This window comes from Micropterus salmoides, unplaced genomic scaffold (genome assembly GCF_014851395.1).
Source record: "Micropterus salmoides isolate LMB-PRFRI ecotype aquatic unplaced genomic scaffold, ASM1485139v1 Ms_hic_scaffold_20, whole genome shotgun sequence".
NCBI classification, from domain to species: domain Eukaryota; kingdom Metazoa; phylum Chordata; class Actinopteri; order Centrarchiformes; family Centrarchidae; genus Micropterus; species Micropterus salmoides.
The window spans coordinates 30,854,880-30,870,754 of NW_024041151.1; the positions used below are offsets into that span (position 1 = coordinate 30,854,880).

Below are 15,875 nucleotides of genomic sequence, written 5' to 3' on the forward strand. Positions count from 1 at the left end.
TGCACATCCGGTTCCACTGTTGTTAGCATCGTTAGCTCTGTCGGACTATGACTTCATATTTACATAAAAACGGACAAAACTGGACATTACTTGGAGAAAAACAAGTGAGGAGGTTGAACTACTTGGTGAGTTCAGAAAACATGTGTCTGTAACTTTATTCCAGCTATCGTTGTACTTTATTGTGACCAAGTTAGCATAGCATAGCCCTGATCGATCCAAACTCCATTCAGGAAAGCGTGGCGAGGAGAAAATTCGCGTTTGGTCTGAATGCCGCATTAGTCTAGACCTGATGTATGTGATTTCCCTGCTGGTTATGTAGGGGTATTACAGTTTACAGTGTATTATAGCACCCAAGCCTGCGGCAAACTTTGCATTTGCTTTCTAAACAATGTGATGGAAAATAGGAGAAAGTTTAAATTATTTTCCAGGTCAACACAAGACTTTGCACTAAGGAACCTAACTTCTACCACATCAACTCAACTGTTTTCACATGGGATTCATCCTGACCAAATCTTTTATTATTATTAATAAACAAGCATACAACAAGTGTGCAAAATTAAGGACTTGAATTATTTTGGGTCCCCATTTTGTCGCAGGTGATGTGATAAACAGGAGAAAGTAGACCATTTCCAAGGGTTTGACATTATTTCACTGATCTTCATGGTGGTAACACACAAAGATATGCAGCAACGCAGTAAACAAGATTCAAACTTTAAAGAAAACTCCACAGGGATCGTTAAAGGAACAGTCTGACACTTTGGGAAATCCTCTTTTTTGTAATCTTATTCAGAGGTAGATGAAGGGATCTACATAAACACATCTACCTAAGTACATCTGTAGGTTCAGCCTAGTTTAACACCACAGCCAGGGGAGACAGTTAACTTATCTCAAAATTCATTCAGTTCAAATGTTCGTTTGAACAGTATGCAAGCACCCTAAGACCACATGGTTATCATATTTTGCTTAACTTTCATCAGCAATCACTGAAAATGTGCCCTCTATTCATTTCTTTAAAGAAGGGGATGGGATGGATCTGCTTTCAAACACACACTGATCCTGGTTTGCTTCACCAAGATTTCAATGGCCTCATGGCTGCCAAGTGTAGTGATGGGGCCCAGTCAATAAAGTCTTTGGCATTGACACATCCAAATTAACAACTACTGGAGGTCAATTGGTGTGTGATTACCCTTTTGACAGAGGTTAACTATTTCCTGCTGCTTTCAGCTGTCATGCTAAGCTGGGCTAATCATGTTAAACAGATTAAATTTATATTGGTCCTCTCACCTGACCGTGATGCTCATACACTACTTAAAGAAGAAATCCATCAAACACACTCTTGACATTTTCCTTTGAAATTATTTGGCGGTTGCTTTGGAGCAGGCAGCTCCAGTGGACTTATGGTTTCTGCCTCCCACGATGGTCAGATTACAGTGACTCAGTGTAGTCACTCAACAACCACTGCATTAGCAATCATTTCAAACTGCACAGGGTTAGTTTAGTTTGACAATGTCTCCAAACTAACAGGGGAAAGCAAGAAAAAATACAATTACAGAAACCCAGACAAACTGGAGCACAGTGTTGTGGATTTTAATATTTAGATTTAGATTTTAATATTTCTTTTTCAACATGTGGATATTTGGTGTGATGGTGGTGCTAAAGAAAAGTCAGTGTCACCAAAAATATAAGTTTCATCCTCTGAGAATCACAAATTCATAGTCCTTTGAGGATCATCTTTTTGATGTATACTGTCGTGGACCAAACTGTTGAGCAAATGGAAATATCTGATTGTGGCACTAGAGGAAAGGACGGGGCTTTACAAGGTCAAATAATCTGGAATCATTCCGCAGGGACCATGAACTTCCATATTAAATGTCATGTAAATATGAAGCAACAGAGAAGATATATGCATCTGGATCAATTGACAAAATATCGTCATAATTGGGGGGGAAAAGAAACTCAACACAATACTGTCAGTTGTGGAATTTTAAATCAAGGGAATCTGACAAGTTATGATGAAATAGCTGTATTTTAAGCAAGAGCAGTAGGATACTAATCACAACTCTTCTAGTAAGTCTTAAAACAAAAATAGCATCATCTGAGCGCACACACACACACACACACACACGCACGCGCACGCACGCACACACACACACACACACACACACACACACACACACACACACACGCACACGCACACGCACACGCACACGCACACACACACACACACACACACACACAGCAACCTGATATGTACAGCATTCTGAATGGACTTTTTGGCATTCACCACCATGATCGCCTGGAAAGCGGTAAAGTCTGACAAGATGGGACGATTTCTGTTGTTGAAGAAGTCAGAACAGCTGAAATAGAAACTGGTGGCAAAACTGTGACAACCATTATTTCTGTACTCTATAAACACTTGACATCACAATGTGTAAGCAGCCTGTGACTCATTAGCCAATCACTGTCATCAAATACAAAGTAATACTTGACAAAGGCAAAAACCAACAGAAACCAACTGAGAGAAGTGCATACATCAGCAGAAGAATCACTGAAAAGAACCTTTAAAACAACATAATATAAAATAAAGTGTTTCAAAGACCCAGTATATTTAATTAGCGAGAACAGTTTAAAATAATTTAAGGGACAGTGCAGACTGCTGCAGGCTGGCAGGATTTCTTAAAAGGTTTCTTTTTAGAAAAAAAACAATGGGAGGCAACACATTTTGAAAGGTCAGTGAGAGAAGCCGAAGATGGGATTCACCATGAACGGCAAAGAAAAAAAGCACTGAGCATGAAGCTACCAAAAACATCAGTAGGTGAGCTAACTGCATGAAGCACCACACTCTGTAGCTACAGTACCATAATGCCATTAGGATGTTCAGAAACTACAGCAGACTAGCTAACTAGTAATAATACTAGCTAATCGTAGAAGTAGACATCATTAAGACATCTGCTATTGTGAGTGTGACAGGTCCTCTTTTAGGAAATACTATTTTTAAACTCACAAATCTATACTGAGCACTACGCTAATGTGCTGGCATTAAAGACAGATGACACGAGAGGTTGCTGTGCAAAGAACTGTGTTAGTGGCAATGGTCTGAAAATTGTTGGCATCTGAACATGTTGAAGCAAAGCCTGCTTTGTGTGTGACTTCCCGGGCAAAATGGCAGGAGAATGAAACAACACAAAATATCCAAATTCAAACAGTTCAAAGACCGGTTGAGTTTAGTTGCTGCGTGCTGATGACAGTCCACAGTCTCCACACACGCTCCTGTCACTGGTGAGCAGCAGAGCTCATGGTGGTGGCAGGGGAGGTGTGTGTGCATGTGTGTGTAGGGTGTCATCGCATGAGCATTTCTACCAACTGGATCAGGACCTTCTGTGGCAGCAGACGACATATCTCTGATGCATTTGCACTACTCCATATGCCCAAAACACAGCAGTAGAAGAAAATCCTGTCATTGCAGTCTAACACAAAAGTCATCAATCAAGAAAACTGACGATAAAAAAGCACCAATTACAGACTGCAATGTGGTAAGAAAAGCTATTTATTTTAAGTTATGACCTGTAAGATTTCAGCCCTGGTTGATTTGGTGGTGATGGCTAGGGAAAACACCTGCTTTAACCACTGGAGGCAGCGAAAACACCTGTAAAGATTTCCTGTCAGAAATACCATAGAGGAAGAGCAACTTCTGTATCAAACTGTGGGCTGAGAGGGTTTATTATGTCAGGGTGTTTTAATAAACATGTACTAAACTGTACTAATGATCTAGTGACGTCTTTTGCTTCATGCCCAGTACATGCAGCTTCCTGTGAAGCCCTTTTGAGTGGGTACACCATTTGAATCCCACACAGGGCATGAAGACCCCAATCATTACAAAAAACAAAAATGGAGTTCTAATATAATGAAAATGAAGGATTATAACTATAATGTTGGGTGTTAGCTTGTGAGTTGAGGTGCTTAAGGACAGCGGTTAATACTGTGTCAGCCACCCGGCGACATAACCGTCTTTCAGTATTTCAACTAAGAAGCAGCAGGGAGAACCTAACCAACCGATGCCTAAATCTGAACGCACTAACAACCTTTACAATAAGCTACATGTGCTGCTAGCCTTGTTAAAGGAGCCCCAGGATCGTTTTCCTGTGTGGTTTCTATGGTGAGCTGAGGTGGCAAGCAGAAAAAAAGCTCAGCCATCATCAACTCAGACAGCAGTGGCAAATAACTGTACACGTTGCTGAGAAGCCCTCTCTCCTCAGATCTTGACTTTACACTGGATACAATGAAGGTGGCGGCAGCAGCTGCTTACTGTTGTTAATGTTGCTGGGCTGCAGGGGAAATCATGTAAGCCTCATTAGCTTATGTTTCCTAAATCATTTTAGTTCTGGCTAGCTAACAATACTTACAAATGTTAAAAAGCTAGCAGAGCCCACAGATATCTACATCACTTTGGAATAGACGATTAGGAAGAATCTCAACTCTCAAGTTGCATTCCTCAGCATGTCTTTAATCTCAGTTTAAGATATTCTTCTACGATTGTGAGATGCACAAGCAGAGTGTTTTAGAGCTAATGCGGTATTAACTGCAACAGAAGGTCATGATAGAGCAGTGAGGGAAGTTTGGGTAGTGACAGAGTACCTTAGTCCATATTCACAGGTTTTAGTCAAATGTTTCCCACCTCCTCCGAAGGTCCTCCGCTTTCTTTTTTTGGGGTGTAGCTGGCTTGGCCATAGTCAGCAGATCCCCAAAAGGATCCTGATTTTTCTGGCTGTCTCCCTCAGCACGAAGTGGCTTTGCCAGTATGTTCAGGGCTGTACTGGGGACAGACGAGGAGTCCGCCAGGCTGGAAAGAGCATGATTGCTGGCAGAGGACTGAGGCAGGGAGGTGACGGATGAAGCGAAGGCAGACTGGAGCAGTCCATAGCTGGGTGGCAGAGTCGAGCTGCCTGGCGAATGCTGTCTGTAGAGGCCCGCTAGTGTAGAAAATGACTGCGGCTGGGGTGGAGTGTGTAGGTAAGAGCCTGGTGGAGGCCCATAGAGTGCACTGAAGGGATTCCCACTTACGGTCGGTGAGTAATGCATTTGAGGGGAGGTGTGCTGCAGAGACTGGGCAAAAGGGTTGAGGGATATATGAGTATGCACTGGAAATGGGGGCAAACCCTGTGGGTAAGACCTTGGTGGTAGTGTTGGTTTGCAAGAAGAGGAAGACACACCAACATCTACCCCATCACTCAATGAAGTGGAACTGGTTGCTGCTGAGCTGTTCAGAGGGTCCAGGAGGCTTATCAGATCTATACTGTCTTTGGTAGCCTTGGTGGGCTTCAGCAGGTCCCCATCTGTGGTCATACTCAGGGCTTGCCTAAACTCTTGTCCCCCTGATGTAGTCCCTCCTTCACCAGCTCCTGCTGGTTTAGAGCGCGTCTGGGCCACAGGGGGTGCTAGGACACTACCAAGCTCAGGTGTTTTCCTTCCGTGGGGACGTGGAATGGTGATGTTGCCTGGGATGGAAGGGTCCAAAGAATCGGGGCCCGGGCCGGAGCTTTCATGGCTCGGAGAGTGGGCATCTGTCCGCACAGGAAGCTGGACAGGCGCAGGTCTATCGCAGGCAGGAGGCACACAAACGGGCAAGGCTGTCTGATCCTGCCCTATACTCCACAGCTTGTTGTAAGGGTTGGAGAGCTTCAGGCCTGGAAGCGTTCGCGAGTGTTCATCGACACTGAAGTCCATCCGCTGCAAACATAAAAAAGAATTCAGACTTTAAAGGATCAAACCAGTGTTTTTTCACAATCATCTGCTTACAACTTACATTACTTTTGTTTTTTTCTACCCACCTATTGGTTTCAATTCGTTTTAGTACACCATCAAACTCTACTCGCAGAGACTTGTAACTTGCTCAACATAGCGAATGCATCATATGCCGTTATTCCATTACCAGTACCAGCTCAACTCGCCTTGACTCTACTTGGTTTTGGCCTGCCGTCCTCCCTTTTCCATATAGACATAGAACCCAGAGATAGTACCCCTCAATGTAGCTGGTCGTCATAGCAACGCCACACACCGGCAACCCACATACAGCTGTCTCTTGTTTTTAAGTTAAAACGTTTGAACATTCCTCCGAATGTAAAGACAGATAAGCGGTATGAAAACCTTCCAGCTGTGTTTTCCTCTGCCGTTGTTGCTGTGACGGCGGGAGCAGAGGGCTCTGTGAGCGGGCGGCTGGCCGGCCTCACACGCTCCTCCCGCGGGTTGGCACAGGCTTCCCGCCGCAGCCACTTGCGGAGCTCCTCAACTCCGTAAATATTCAAGCACATTTTTGTTCCGCCATCACAGTCAATATTCAAAATCTACACAGCTGATTTCTCACCTCAAAACTTCTCAGAAGTGGATTTAGTGATGAAATTCCATATGAAAACTGTAAAATATAAAACTTTCTGTTGCTGGTCTCTGTCTGGTGCAGCAATGATGATGCAGTGAATAGTGAATATTCTCTCTGACCAATCAGCAGTGTGCTGTGTTTTCACGTTACATTTTAGTATCTCTCAGCTCCCTTGGAACCTCGATGGAAGTGATATGAAAAAAAGTACTTGGTAGCAGGTGTAGCTACCAAATCTGTGCTGCCTGCCGGATCCCTATCTGCACATGCGCAGAAGTGGTCCTGTCTGTCAAAGACGATTACTACAAATGTGCCTGTTCATAATTACTCGTGTGATGTTGCCTGTTCTCATCTCAGGGCGTCAAATACTGACGCTTTCAGAAAGGCTGACAAAGCGTTATCTGATCATAGTCTCTGATGCAAAAGGTACCCTTCAGTGTGCGTAAGAGATGCCACCGAGCGAGTCTGTATCAGGTCTGTATGAGACGCCCTGTATAGACCGGAAGCAATAGTTGCTAGCTAGGTAGCTATGTTAATATCAATGTCGACAGCTTCCCAAAGCCCCTTACCCTTACCCTAACCAGGGGTGTGTGCCTAAACCTAAGTCAGCAATTGTATGCATGTCGACCAGCCTGACGGCCAATGGGCTAGCAGCTAGGGTTAGCCTCCTTTGTGTTGCTGCTTTGTTAGTTTGTTAAAAATGTACTGTTGAATAAGGTTTTTCATATCTTAAGTATATTCCTATTACATCATAGTGAATAGTTTAATCTCCAGTGATTAAAAAAACATTTTGTTATCTTGATTTGAAAGATTTAGTTGGATCATTTTGAATAGGCAGATTTGCGGTAACCGTCTTTGACTGTCAGAACCACTTTTGCGCATGTGCAGAACGGATGACAGCAGATACAAGTACAACTTTTCTACAATGGAAAACCAAAAAAAGGCGAGTAGAGTCAAGGAGAGTCGAGCTGGTACCATGCTGTGGAAAAGGGGCTATAAATATAGAATTTTAGTTCATTTTAGTTTGAATAGTGTTAAAATGTGAGTGATCTGTGAATCCTTCTGTTGGTGCATTGACGTGATAAAGTGAAGGTTTGGTGACAGAACTTCACTGATCAGTAAGAAAATGTCAGACCGCGAATATCATGATGAGGAGCTCCGACAAGAAGAGGATTATGCTGCTGCAGCGTCTCAGTTTAAGCCAGAGCATGCCGAGGAGGAAATAGTGCTGAGGTGAGCCGAGCAAGAAAGGGAAAGGGCAAAAAGAGGGGACACAGCCACAATATTATCGGACCAACCCGAACATCAACCTCAGAGACAACAGACAGCAGCTGCAGGAGGAGTTGTAACACATGACAAACTATGTGATCCACAACTGAACTGAACCCACATGATTTCAGCACTCTCTAAGGTTCACAGTAAAGTTGACCAACTTGTTCATCCCTCCCAGCAACAATGTTTAAGTTTAGAAAGTAGTGTGCTTCAAGGAGTATAATCTGTTCAATCAGAACTAGTAGTAGGCAGGACATCTGTCCTGCTAACTGATGCAAACCGAACTACACAGAAGGAAGGTTGTCCCAGGATAAAAGATGTTTTATGAGCAAAATCATAATTACTGTGAGATATAAATACAGAGGGATATTTTTAGTGGGTGAAGGACTGAGTTGTATCACCTGAAGATTTCATTTAGAAAATGTAAATTCTGCAAATGTAAAGCTAAAATATATGACTGAATGCTTTGGCACTAATAGAAGGCCTAAGCAGATTGTAGTCATTTTGCTTAAACATGCAAAACCACTGGTATGGTCCCAATGGTGGTGAGGTAGGACAACTAAAACACTCAGAGATAAAGTCTCCATGTGCTTTATCAGTATTGTTGGAGAATATTGACAGTGAGTCCATCATAAATAGCTCAGAAACACGTGCAATACAACACAAAGACCAGATATGTTTTTGGCTTAAGGGAAAATTTGCCATGCCAAAGGTGCTAGAAGAAGGTTTAGGTGGTTTTAAGAATCATTCTACATATTTTACGAGGTATTTTGGTCCAAAAAAAGTGTTTAACTCTATCTGGACCAAACATTGTTTTTTTGGAAACCACACTATTTGGACATCTGACCTGGTAGGTGAACTTGGCTTGTAGCTCCGCAGAGTCTTTGGAAGTCCTCAGGTCCTCAAGACTTTTAGCCAAGGTAAGTGGATGGCTGTCAGGCTCGTCCTGGCAGCCGAAGATATCGCCCAGCAGGTTGACATTGGAGAACTTCTCATTAACTGGGCTGGGAGGGGCAGTGTGACTCTCTGCCGCAAATCCAGGATCGTCCCCTTCTATCAACTCAACCTCCTTTAGGGAGCGGTACGGCTGTGGCCTGCAAGGAGATGGTTTTGGTTATTTATTTCTCTCACACACTAGAGGGCTTCATAGGTCAAAACACTTTACCCAACCCGCAAAAATGACCACTGACCTTTTACCCCACTTTTTATTCTTCTGTAATTACACATGCTGTGCTGTCCCTGCACTCTCTCTGAGGATAAGGCTGGCTGTATATTGTTCTTACTCTCAACCAGTCCCTTGAAATCCATTATTTTTGGGGCACATGTAGTTTATTTTGAGTCAAATTCCTCATTACCACACCAGTTGTGTATTAATCTGCAGATTAAACTAGTAAACACAATAAATGCACTTCTGTTTGAGTAATGTAATGAAAATATAGTGCCCAACTGTTTTAGGAAGTTATGTTAAATTTTTAGTCTTCAAAAAATCTAAATCAAAAATATATTTAAGAACTGTTTATATCTTCAGTAGAACCCAGTGGGCTTTGGGCTGACTTGTACACACAGGGTAGGGAAGTCGGAAAGTAGCAAAAAGAAAGTAACCTGCCAAATCAAGAAACTTCCTCCCATTGACGCAAAAGTTTGGCATAAAGCTTTCCTTTTCATTGATTTTCGACATTGCTCACAAAAGGTCAAGTGCAACCAGAGACGGTAAAAGCATAGCTACGCCATACCTAACCCACCAGGTCCTTATGTAAATCAGAATTTGACTCTTTCCCCTCTTTTTAAAACCTAATCCCAAGATTCTCCTATACAATGACCATAATGTCCTCCATGTGAATCTTTAAAACACATGTACACACATTTCATTAGAAAGAAAAGAGGTGAGTTGAGAAAGGCTTATTAATTAGTCAATAGTGCAAAGCAAATCAGAGAGATGCGTACAGAGGCGACCACTCAAAAGGAACGGAGAAGAGAAAGCTGTCAGGAAAGCCAGAGATGGAGTCATCATCGTACTGGAGCTCGTCTCCGGATGAATCCTCAGAGAGAAAGACTGTGTAGTGACGAGTAGGACGGATAGAGCTACGGTGAGAAGGAGGAAGATAACAGGAAATTAACAGCTTATTACACACATGTTAATTAAGTCCATTAAAAGCAACAGGAAAGAAGAGGAAAATTAAGAAAAGGATGGTTAAGAATTAGCAAAATTAAGAGTATTATTTTTTATTGTTATTTACGTACAGTGAATTAGGATTAGTATGTTACTAACATTTGAATGAGCCTGAAGGAAGCTGGGCAGTTAGTTTAAAAAGAAATTAGACCACTATGGCACAAACAAACAAACAAACAAACCAATGAACAAAATTTGTTAAATTGCTGAAAGAAAGCCAAAAATGTTGAACCCTGTGTGACTGTATTTGGCAGCTGAAAGGTGTAAGATTTTTTCTGTCCCACTGAAGCAGTACAAAGCTGCAACACAGTTAATCCTGCTCATTAACTCATATGTCACTATAACGTGGGCTACTTTACATTCACTTCGCATTTTAGACTTACATAACTCTCTCTTCTGGTAAGTTAGAAAACATCATTTCATTTTTAGATCAGTTATCAAACTGAACATACTCAGAATGCTCAATAAATCAAGCTTACTCACTTAAATGAAGCAACTAAAATGTTCCTTGAAAATGCACTCAGGATGGTCTTACTGAAAAACTGGCGTGGCACAAAATGTTCTCCATGTAATATTCACATTTTCACATTAACATTACGCAAAACCACAACGCACCAGAGAATGTGAAATAGTTCAGAGTAAAACATCTGTCAGTGTGCTGGCACAGATCTTGATTCTCTTTCCTCTGTCTCAGTAAGAGACACAGGAAGCCATCTGCAGGAGACCCTTAGTGTGTCTGGCAGAAGTCTGATGTAACAAAGAGGGTGTTGAAGTGAGTGAGGGCTGCGAGCTCATTTTCTCCAAAACATCCCTTTTCTTATCCTTTTCCAAGGACGAAAGAAAACTAGAAACGGGCAGATGTTTTCTTGTCTCAGACCAGAGAGTTCCTTGTATAATGGCACCACCAAGTGGGTTAAAGTGTAACAGCATATGATCAGGTGACATCAGGATTATCCTCTTCTATTGGGAGGAGCGTGCTGCAGAAGAGAACTTTGGGGAGTAAATGTTGATGCCAAGAGAAGTCAAGCAAATCATATGAAGCTGGTAAAGCAGCACTGGATGGCTTTTACTGTGAAGCAGCTGCAGGAAGTGTTAAACATTAACAATGCATTTATATTGCAAGTGAGGCAACTTGAATAATTAAGAACAAACACACTCCTAAATTAAAGCTGCAAGCAGCGTTGGGCGGGCCCTCGCACTTGTAAGCGCGTCCGCGCGTGAGCCGGCCGAGTTGCATATTCTGGAGCTCTGCCGGTGCGGCTGTGAATTTCCTACGCGTTTCCGACGCCGCATGAATGTGCTATATGTCACTTCCTGTGTCCCCTATGTGGAGCTACATAGCACTTGCCGCTATGAATATAAATCGGTATTGACGTGTAGATGTCTGCGGGGTGGGAGAGTTATCAAGCACGTAAAGTTTGTTTCAGATGTGAACATGTACACTGAACAATAATGTACCCAAACAATAAAATAAATTCCTTTTATATTTCCCTGCCTTGTTGTTTATGTGTACATACAGAGGAAGAATGTGAGAACAGCACACATTTCATCGTTACTGTGTGTTAGAGCATGGGAGAACAGTGGATACTTTTAATACAGCCCACACCCCTAATACTGTGTAACTATAACAAGTAGAGAACAGAAGAAAAAGATGTTCTTTCTTTACAACTGTCTGCATAGCTTATTCATATTGTGTAATGAATGAAAATAAATAGGCCTACTAGGCTCCTCTCCACTTTGACATTTAAGATTAGCTTGTTTGATCCACCTTCATACACATGTGACATTACTGTACAACTTGAGAAAGGTGAGTTGTTTTCTGCTCCAGCCTGCCTAAAAGAAAAGCGTTTTGGGGATTAAATGGACTTTATTAGCTGCTGCAGTGCAGGATGAACTCAGAATAGACCCATTTCTCACCTTATTATTCTAAATCATGCAACGAAGAAGAAGAAATGCATAAGAAATCCTGGACAAAATCTGTCCACAAATACTGTACAGCATGTAGTCTGATGAACAAGACTTGTGTTATAGCTGATTTGGGCAGTGAAATGTTTTTTTAATTCATGTGGTCATAGTTGTCCACAACTCAAATCAGAATATAAGAAGAAATGTTTTATACCACCTCAAGAAGGCTTCCTATCAGAAAGGTAGGAAGGTATTTCAAATGTACAACTGCAGTACTTAAATCTAAGTAAAGTAATTTCCCTGACATTTTTGTGTTACTTTACTTTTAATAGACCCATGTAAGAGGTTTTATACTTCCTGTGAGTATAATCCAATCAATCTTATTTTCATACTGTATATCCGTTGTGTAATTTGATAAATTGTGTTGTATGTCGTGCTCGCATCTCAGAGAAGACTCTGACTGCAACATGCGTCTTTGTAAAGAGAGAAACAGACAGAAAAAGTCTCTAACTCTGCCTGTCAGCTCGCTCTGCTCCGTTAAAACTGAATTTACCATACAGAATTGAATACGAGTGCACTCCAGATTTAGCTGCAGCCAGCTGACCGTGTGCTTCTCCCTATACCGCAGTTCTGTGTCCATGCATGCAGCAAACTGAAAGCACTGTCTGTCGGTGCTTCTACGTGAAAAGAAGGAAGACATTGCTGGTAGTATTGTCTTCAGAGTTGTTAAACACCTCAGCGCACTGAAGGAAGCCATCTGACTGTGTGAGGGGCAAGATCGTTGATGTCTGCAGGCAGAGTAGGAGCTCTCCTGTCTGACTGGTCCACCAATAGCAGAGAAGATGACCCCTTGAGACACAGCCCCTCCTCATTTGCATAATGAGGCAGAAATGCATACAAAAATTTAAAAAAGACAGGCAGAAATAAATACCATGGGTGAAAATAATAAGGTAAATAAATACAAAGGAAGAATAAAAACAGACAAAAATATTAAAACACATAAATAATACATTAAAAAAATTAGTAATAAATAAAGTTGAATAAACAAATAAGGTAATTATAACAAAGGTGAATAAGTAAAGGCACTAATTAAATATATACATTTATGTCTCCTTGTATAATTTAATTACTACCTACATTTATTTATTTACTTAATTTTTTTTGTGTATTTAATTGGATGCTTATTTATTTATTGAGCATTTATTTATTTCTGTATTTATTTCTGACTGTGTCAGGATCGGTCCTCCATAGCGGGGTGGGAGAGTTATCAAGCACGTAAAGTTTGGTGCAGATGTGAGCATGTACACTGAAGTTACAACACTTCCTGTGTCATGGCGAAGACTTGATCTCTGACGCCACGCCGGACACACCCATTGACGAAAACTCGCAAATAGCACAACTTTTCATCTTCAATGCCTTTAGAAGGCACAGCACAAATTTGAAGTCGGTCGGACTAAATCCCTAGGAGGAGTTCGTTAAAGTACGAAGTGTGTAAATCATCCAAAATTTGACGTAAAATTCAAAATGGCCTACTTCCTGTTGATTTTAGGGCATCGCTCCAAGAGGCTTTTTTGTGCGTCTGGACAAGATACACGTACCACAGAAAATTTGTGCACGTAGGTAAAACGTGCGGCGGGGGCTGCTTCGTTAAAAGTCACTTCCTGTTGCCAGCAGGTGGCGCTATGACTGTCTGTGAATGTCAGCATGTACATGTGTTCAGGGCGGGACTCTCATCCTACATGTACAGTTTGGTCCAGATGTGAGCATGTACACTGAAGCTACGACAACTTCCGTGTCATGGCGAAGAGTTGATCTTTGACGCCACGCCACGGACACGCCCATTGACGAAAACTTGCAAATAGCACAACTTTTCATCTTCAATGCCTTTAGAAGGCACAGCACAAATTTGAGGTCGGTCGGACTAAATCCCTAGGAGGAGTTCGTTAAAGTACGAAGTGTGTAAATCATCCAAAATTTGACGTAAAATTCAAAATGGCCGACTTCCTGTTGATTTTAGGGCATCGCTCCAAGAGGCTTTTTTGTGCGTCTGGACAAGATACACGTACCACAGAAAATTCGTGCACGTAGGTGAAACGTGCGGCGGGGGCTGCTTCGTTAAAAGTCACTTCCTGTTGCCAGCAGGTGGCGCTATGACTGTCTGTGAATGTCAGCAGAACATGTGTTCAGGACGGGACTCTCATCCTACATGTACAGTTTGGTCCAGATGTGAGCATGTACACTGAAGTTACGACAACTTCCGTGTCATGGCGAAGAGCTGATCTTTGACGCCACGCCACGGACACGCCCATTGACGAAAACTTGCAAATAGCACAACTTTTCATCTTCAATGCCTTTAGAAGGCACAGCAAAAATTTGAGGTCGGTCGGACTAAATCCCTAGGAGGAGTTCGTTAAAGTACGAAGTGTGTAAATCATCCAAAATTTGACGTAAAATTCAAAATGGCCGACTTCCTGTTGATTTTAGGCTATGGCTCCAAGAGGCTTTTTTGTGCGTCTGGACAAGATACACGTACCACAGAAAATTCGTGCACGTAGGTGAAACGTGCGGCGGGGGCTGCTTCGTTAAAGGTCACTTTCTGTTGCCAGCAGGTGGCGCTATGACTGTGGGTGAATGTCGGCATGTACATGTGTTCAGGGCGGGACTCTCATCCTACATGTACAGTTTGGTCCAGATGTGAGCATGTACACTGAAGTTACAACAACTTCCTGTTTCATTGCGAATCATCGACGTCACGGACACGCCCATTGACGAAAACTCGCAAATAGCACAACTTTTCATCGTCAATGCCTTTAGAAGGCACAGCAGAAATTTGACGTCGATCCGACTAAATCCCTAGGAGGAGTTCGTTAAAGTACGAAGTGTTAAATCATCCAAAAATGGCCATAAAATTCAAAATGGCCGACTTCCTGTTGACTTTAGGCTATGGGTTCTTGAGGCTTTTTTTGCGTCTTGATATGATACATGTCCCCAGAAAATTTCGTACATGTAGGTTGAACGTGAACGAGGGGCTAATTTTCCAATTTTCTAGGTGGCGCTAGCGAGTCATTTTGCAACGCCCATGTGCGAAACTTGTAGAATACGAAATTTTTCACCGGTTCTGACATGTTTGCAAATTTTGGTGAGTTTTCGAGAATGTTTAGGCCATGTCAGTTTGCCTACTTTGCAGAAAAAAAAAAAAAAAAAAAAAAAAAAAAAAAAAAAAAATTAAAGCTGCAAGCAGCGTTGGGCGGGCCCTAGCACTTGTAAGCGCGTCCGCGTGAGCCGGCCGAGTTGCACATTCTGGAGCTCTGCCGGTGCGGCTGTGAATTTCCTACGCGGTTCCGACGCAATGCTATATGTCAGTTCCTGTGTCCCCTATGTGGAGCTACATAGCACTTGCCGCTATGAATATAAATCGGTATTGGCTGTAGATGTCTGCGGGGTTGGAGAGTTATCAAGCACGTAAAGTTTGTTTCAGATGTGACATGTACACTGAACAATAATGTACACAAACATAAAATAAATTCCTTGCATTGTTGTTTATGTGTACATACAGAGAATGTGAGAACAGCACACATTTCATCGTTACTGTGTGTTAGAGCATGGGAGAACAGTGGATACTTTTAATACAGCCCACACACCCCTAATACTGTGTAACTATAACAAGTAGAGACAGAAGAAAAGATGTTCTTTCTTTACACTGTCTGCATAGCTATTCATATTGTGTAATGAATGAAAATAAATAGGCCTACTAGGCTCCTCTCTACTTTGACATTTTATTGCTTGTTTGATCCACCTTCATACACATGTGACATTACTGTACAACTTGAGAAAGGTGAGTTGTTTTCTGCTCCAGCCTGCCTAAAAGAAAGCGTTTTGGGATGAAATGGACTTTATTAGCTTGCAGTGCAGGATGAACTCAGAATAGACCCATTTCTCACCTTATTATTCTAATCATGCAACGAAGAAGAAGAAATGCATAAAATCCTGGGACAAAATCTGTCCACAATACTGTACAGCATGTAGTCTGATGAACAGACTTGTGTTATAGCTGACTTGGGCAGTGAATGTTAATTTTTTTAATTCATGTGGTCATAGTTGTCCACAACTCAAATCAGAAATAATAAGAAATGTTTTATACCACCTCAAGAAGGCTTC

At 42.0% G+C, this 15,875-nt stretch overlaps 1 protein-coding gene across 6 annotated transcripts in view; it reads right to left on the reverse strand.

Moving 5' to 3' along the window:
• Positions 1-1,571: 1,571 nt before the first annotated feature.
• Positions 1,572-15,875, reverse strand: part of dennd1a (DENN/MADD domain containing 1A) — a 56,129-nt gene continuing 41,825 nt past the window's right edge. For 2 of the 6 annotated variants that reach the window (XM_038733390.1, XM_038733389.1), the window contains exons 21-22: positions 8,490-8,736; positions 1,572-5,727 (exon numbers count right to left, since the gene is read on the reverse strand). In XM_038733390.1, the coding sequence (XP_038589318.1) occupies positions 4,657-5,727; positions 8,490-8,736 (1,318 nt within the window). In that variant the 3' untranslated portion in view covers positions 1,572-4,656. The other 4 variants (XM_038733392.1, XM_038733391.1, XM_038733387.1 and 1 more) reach the window with 3 other exon arrangements.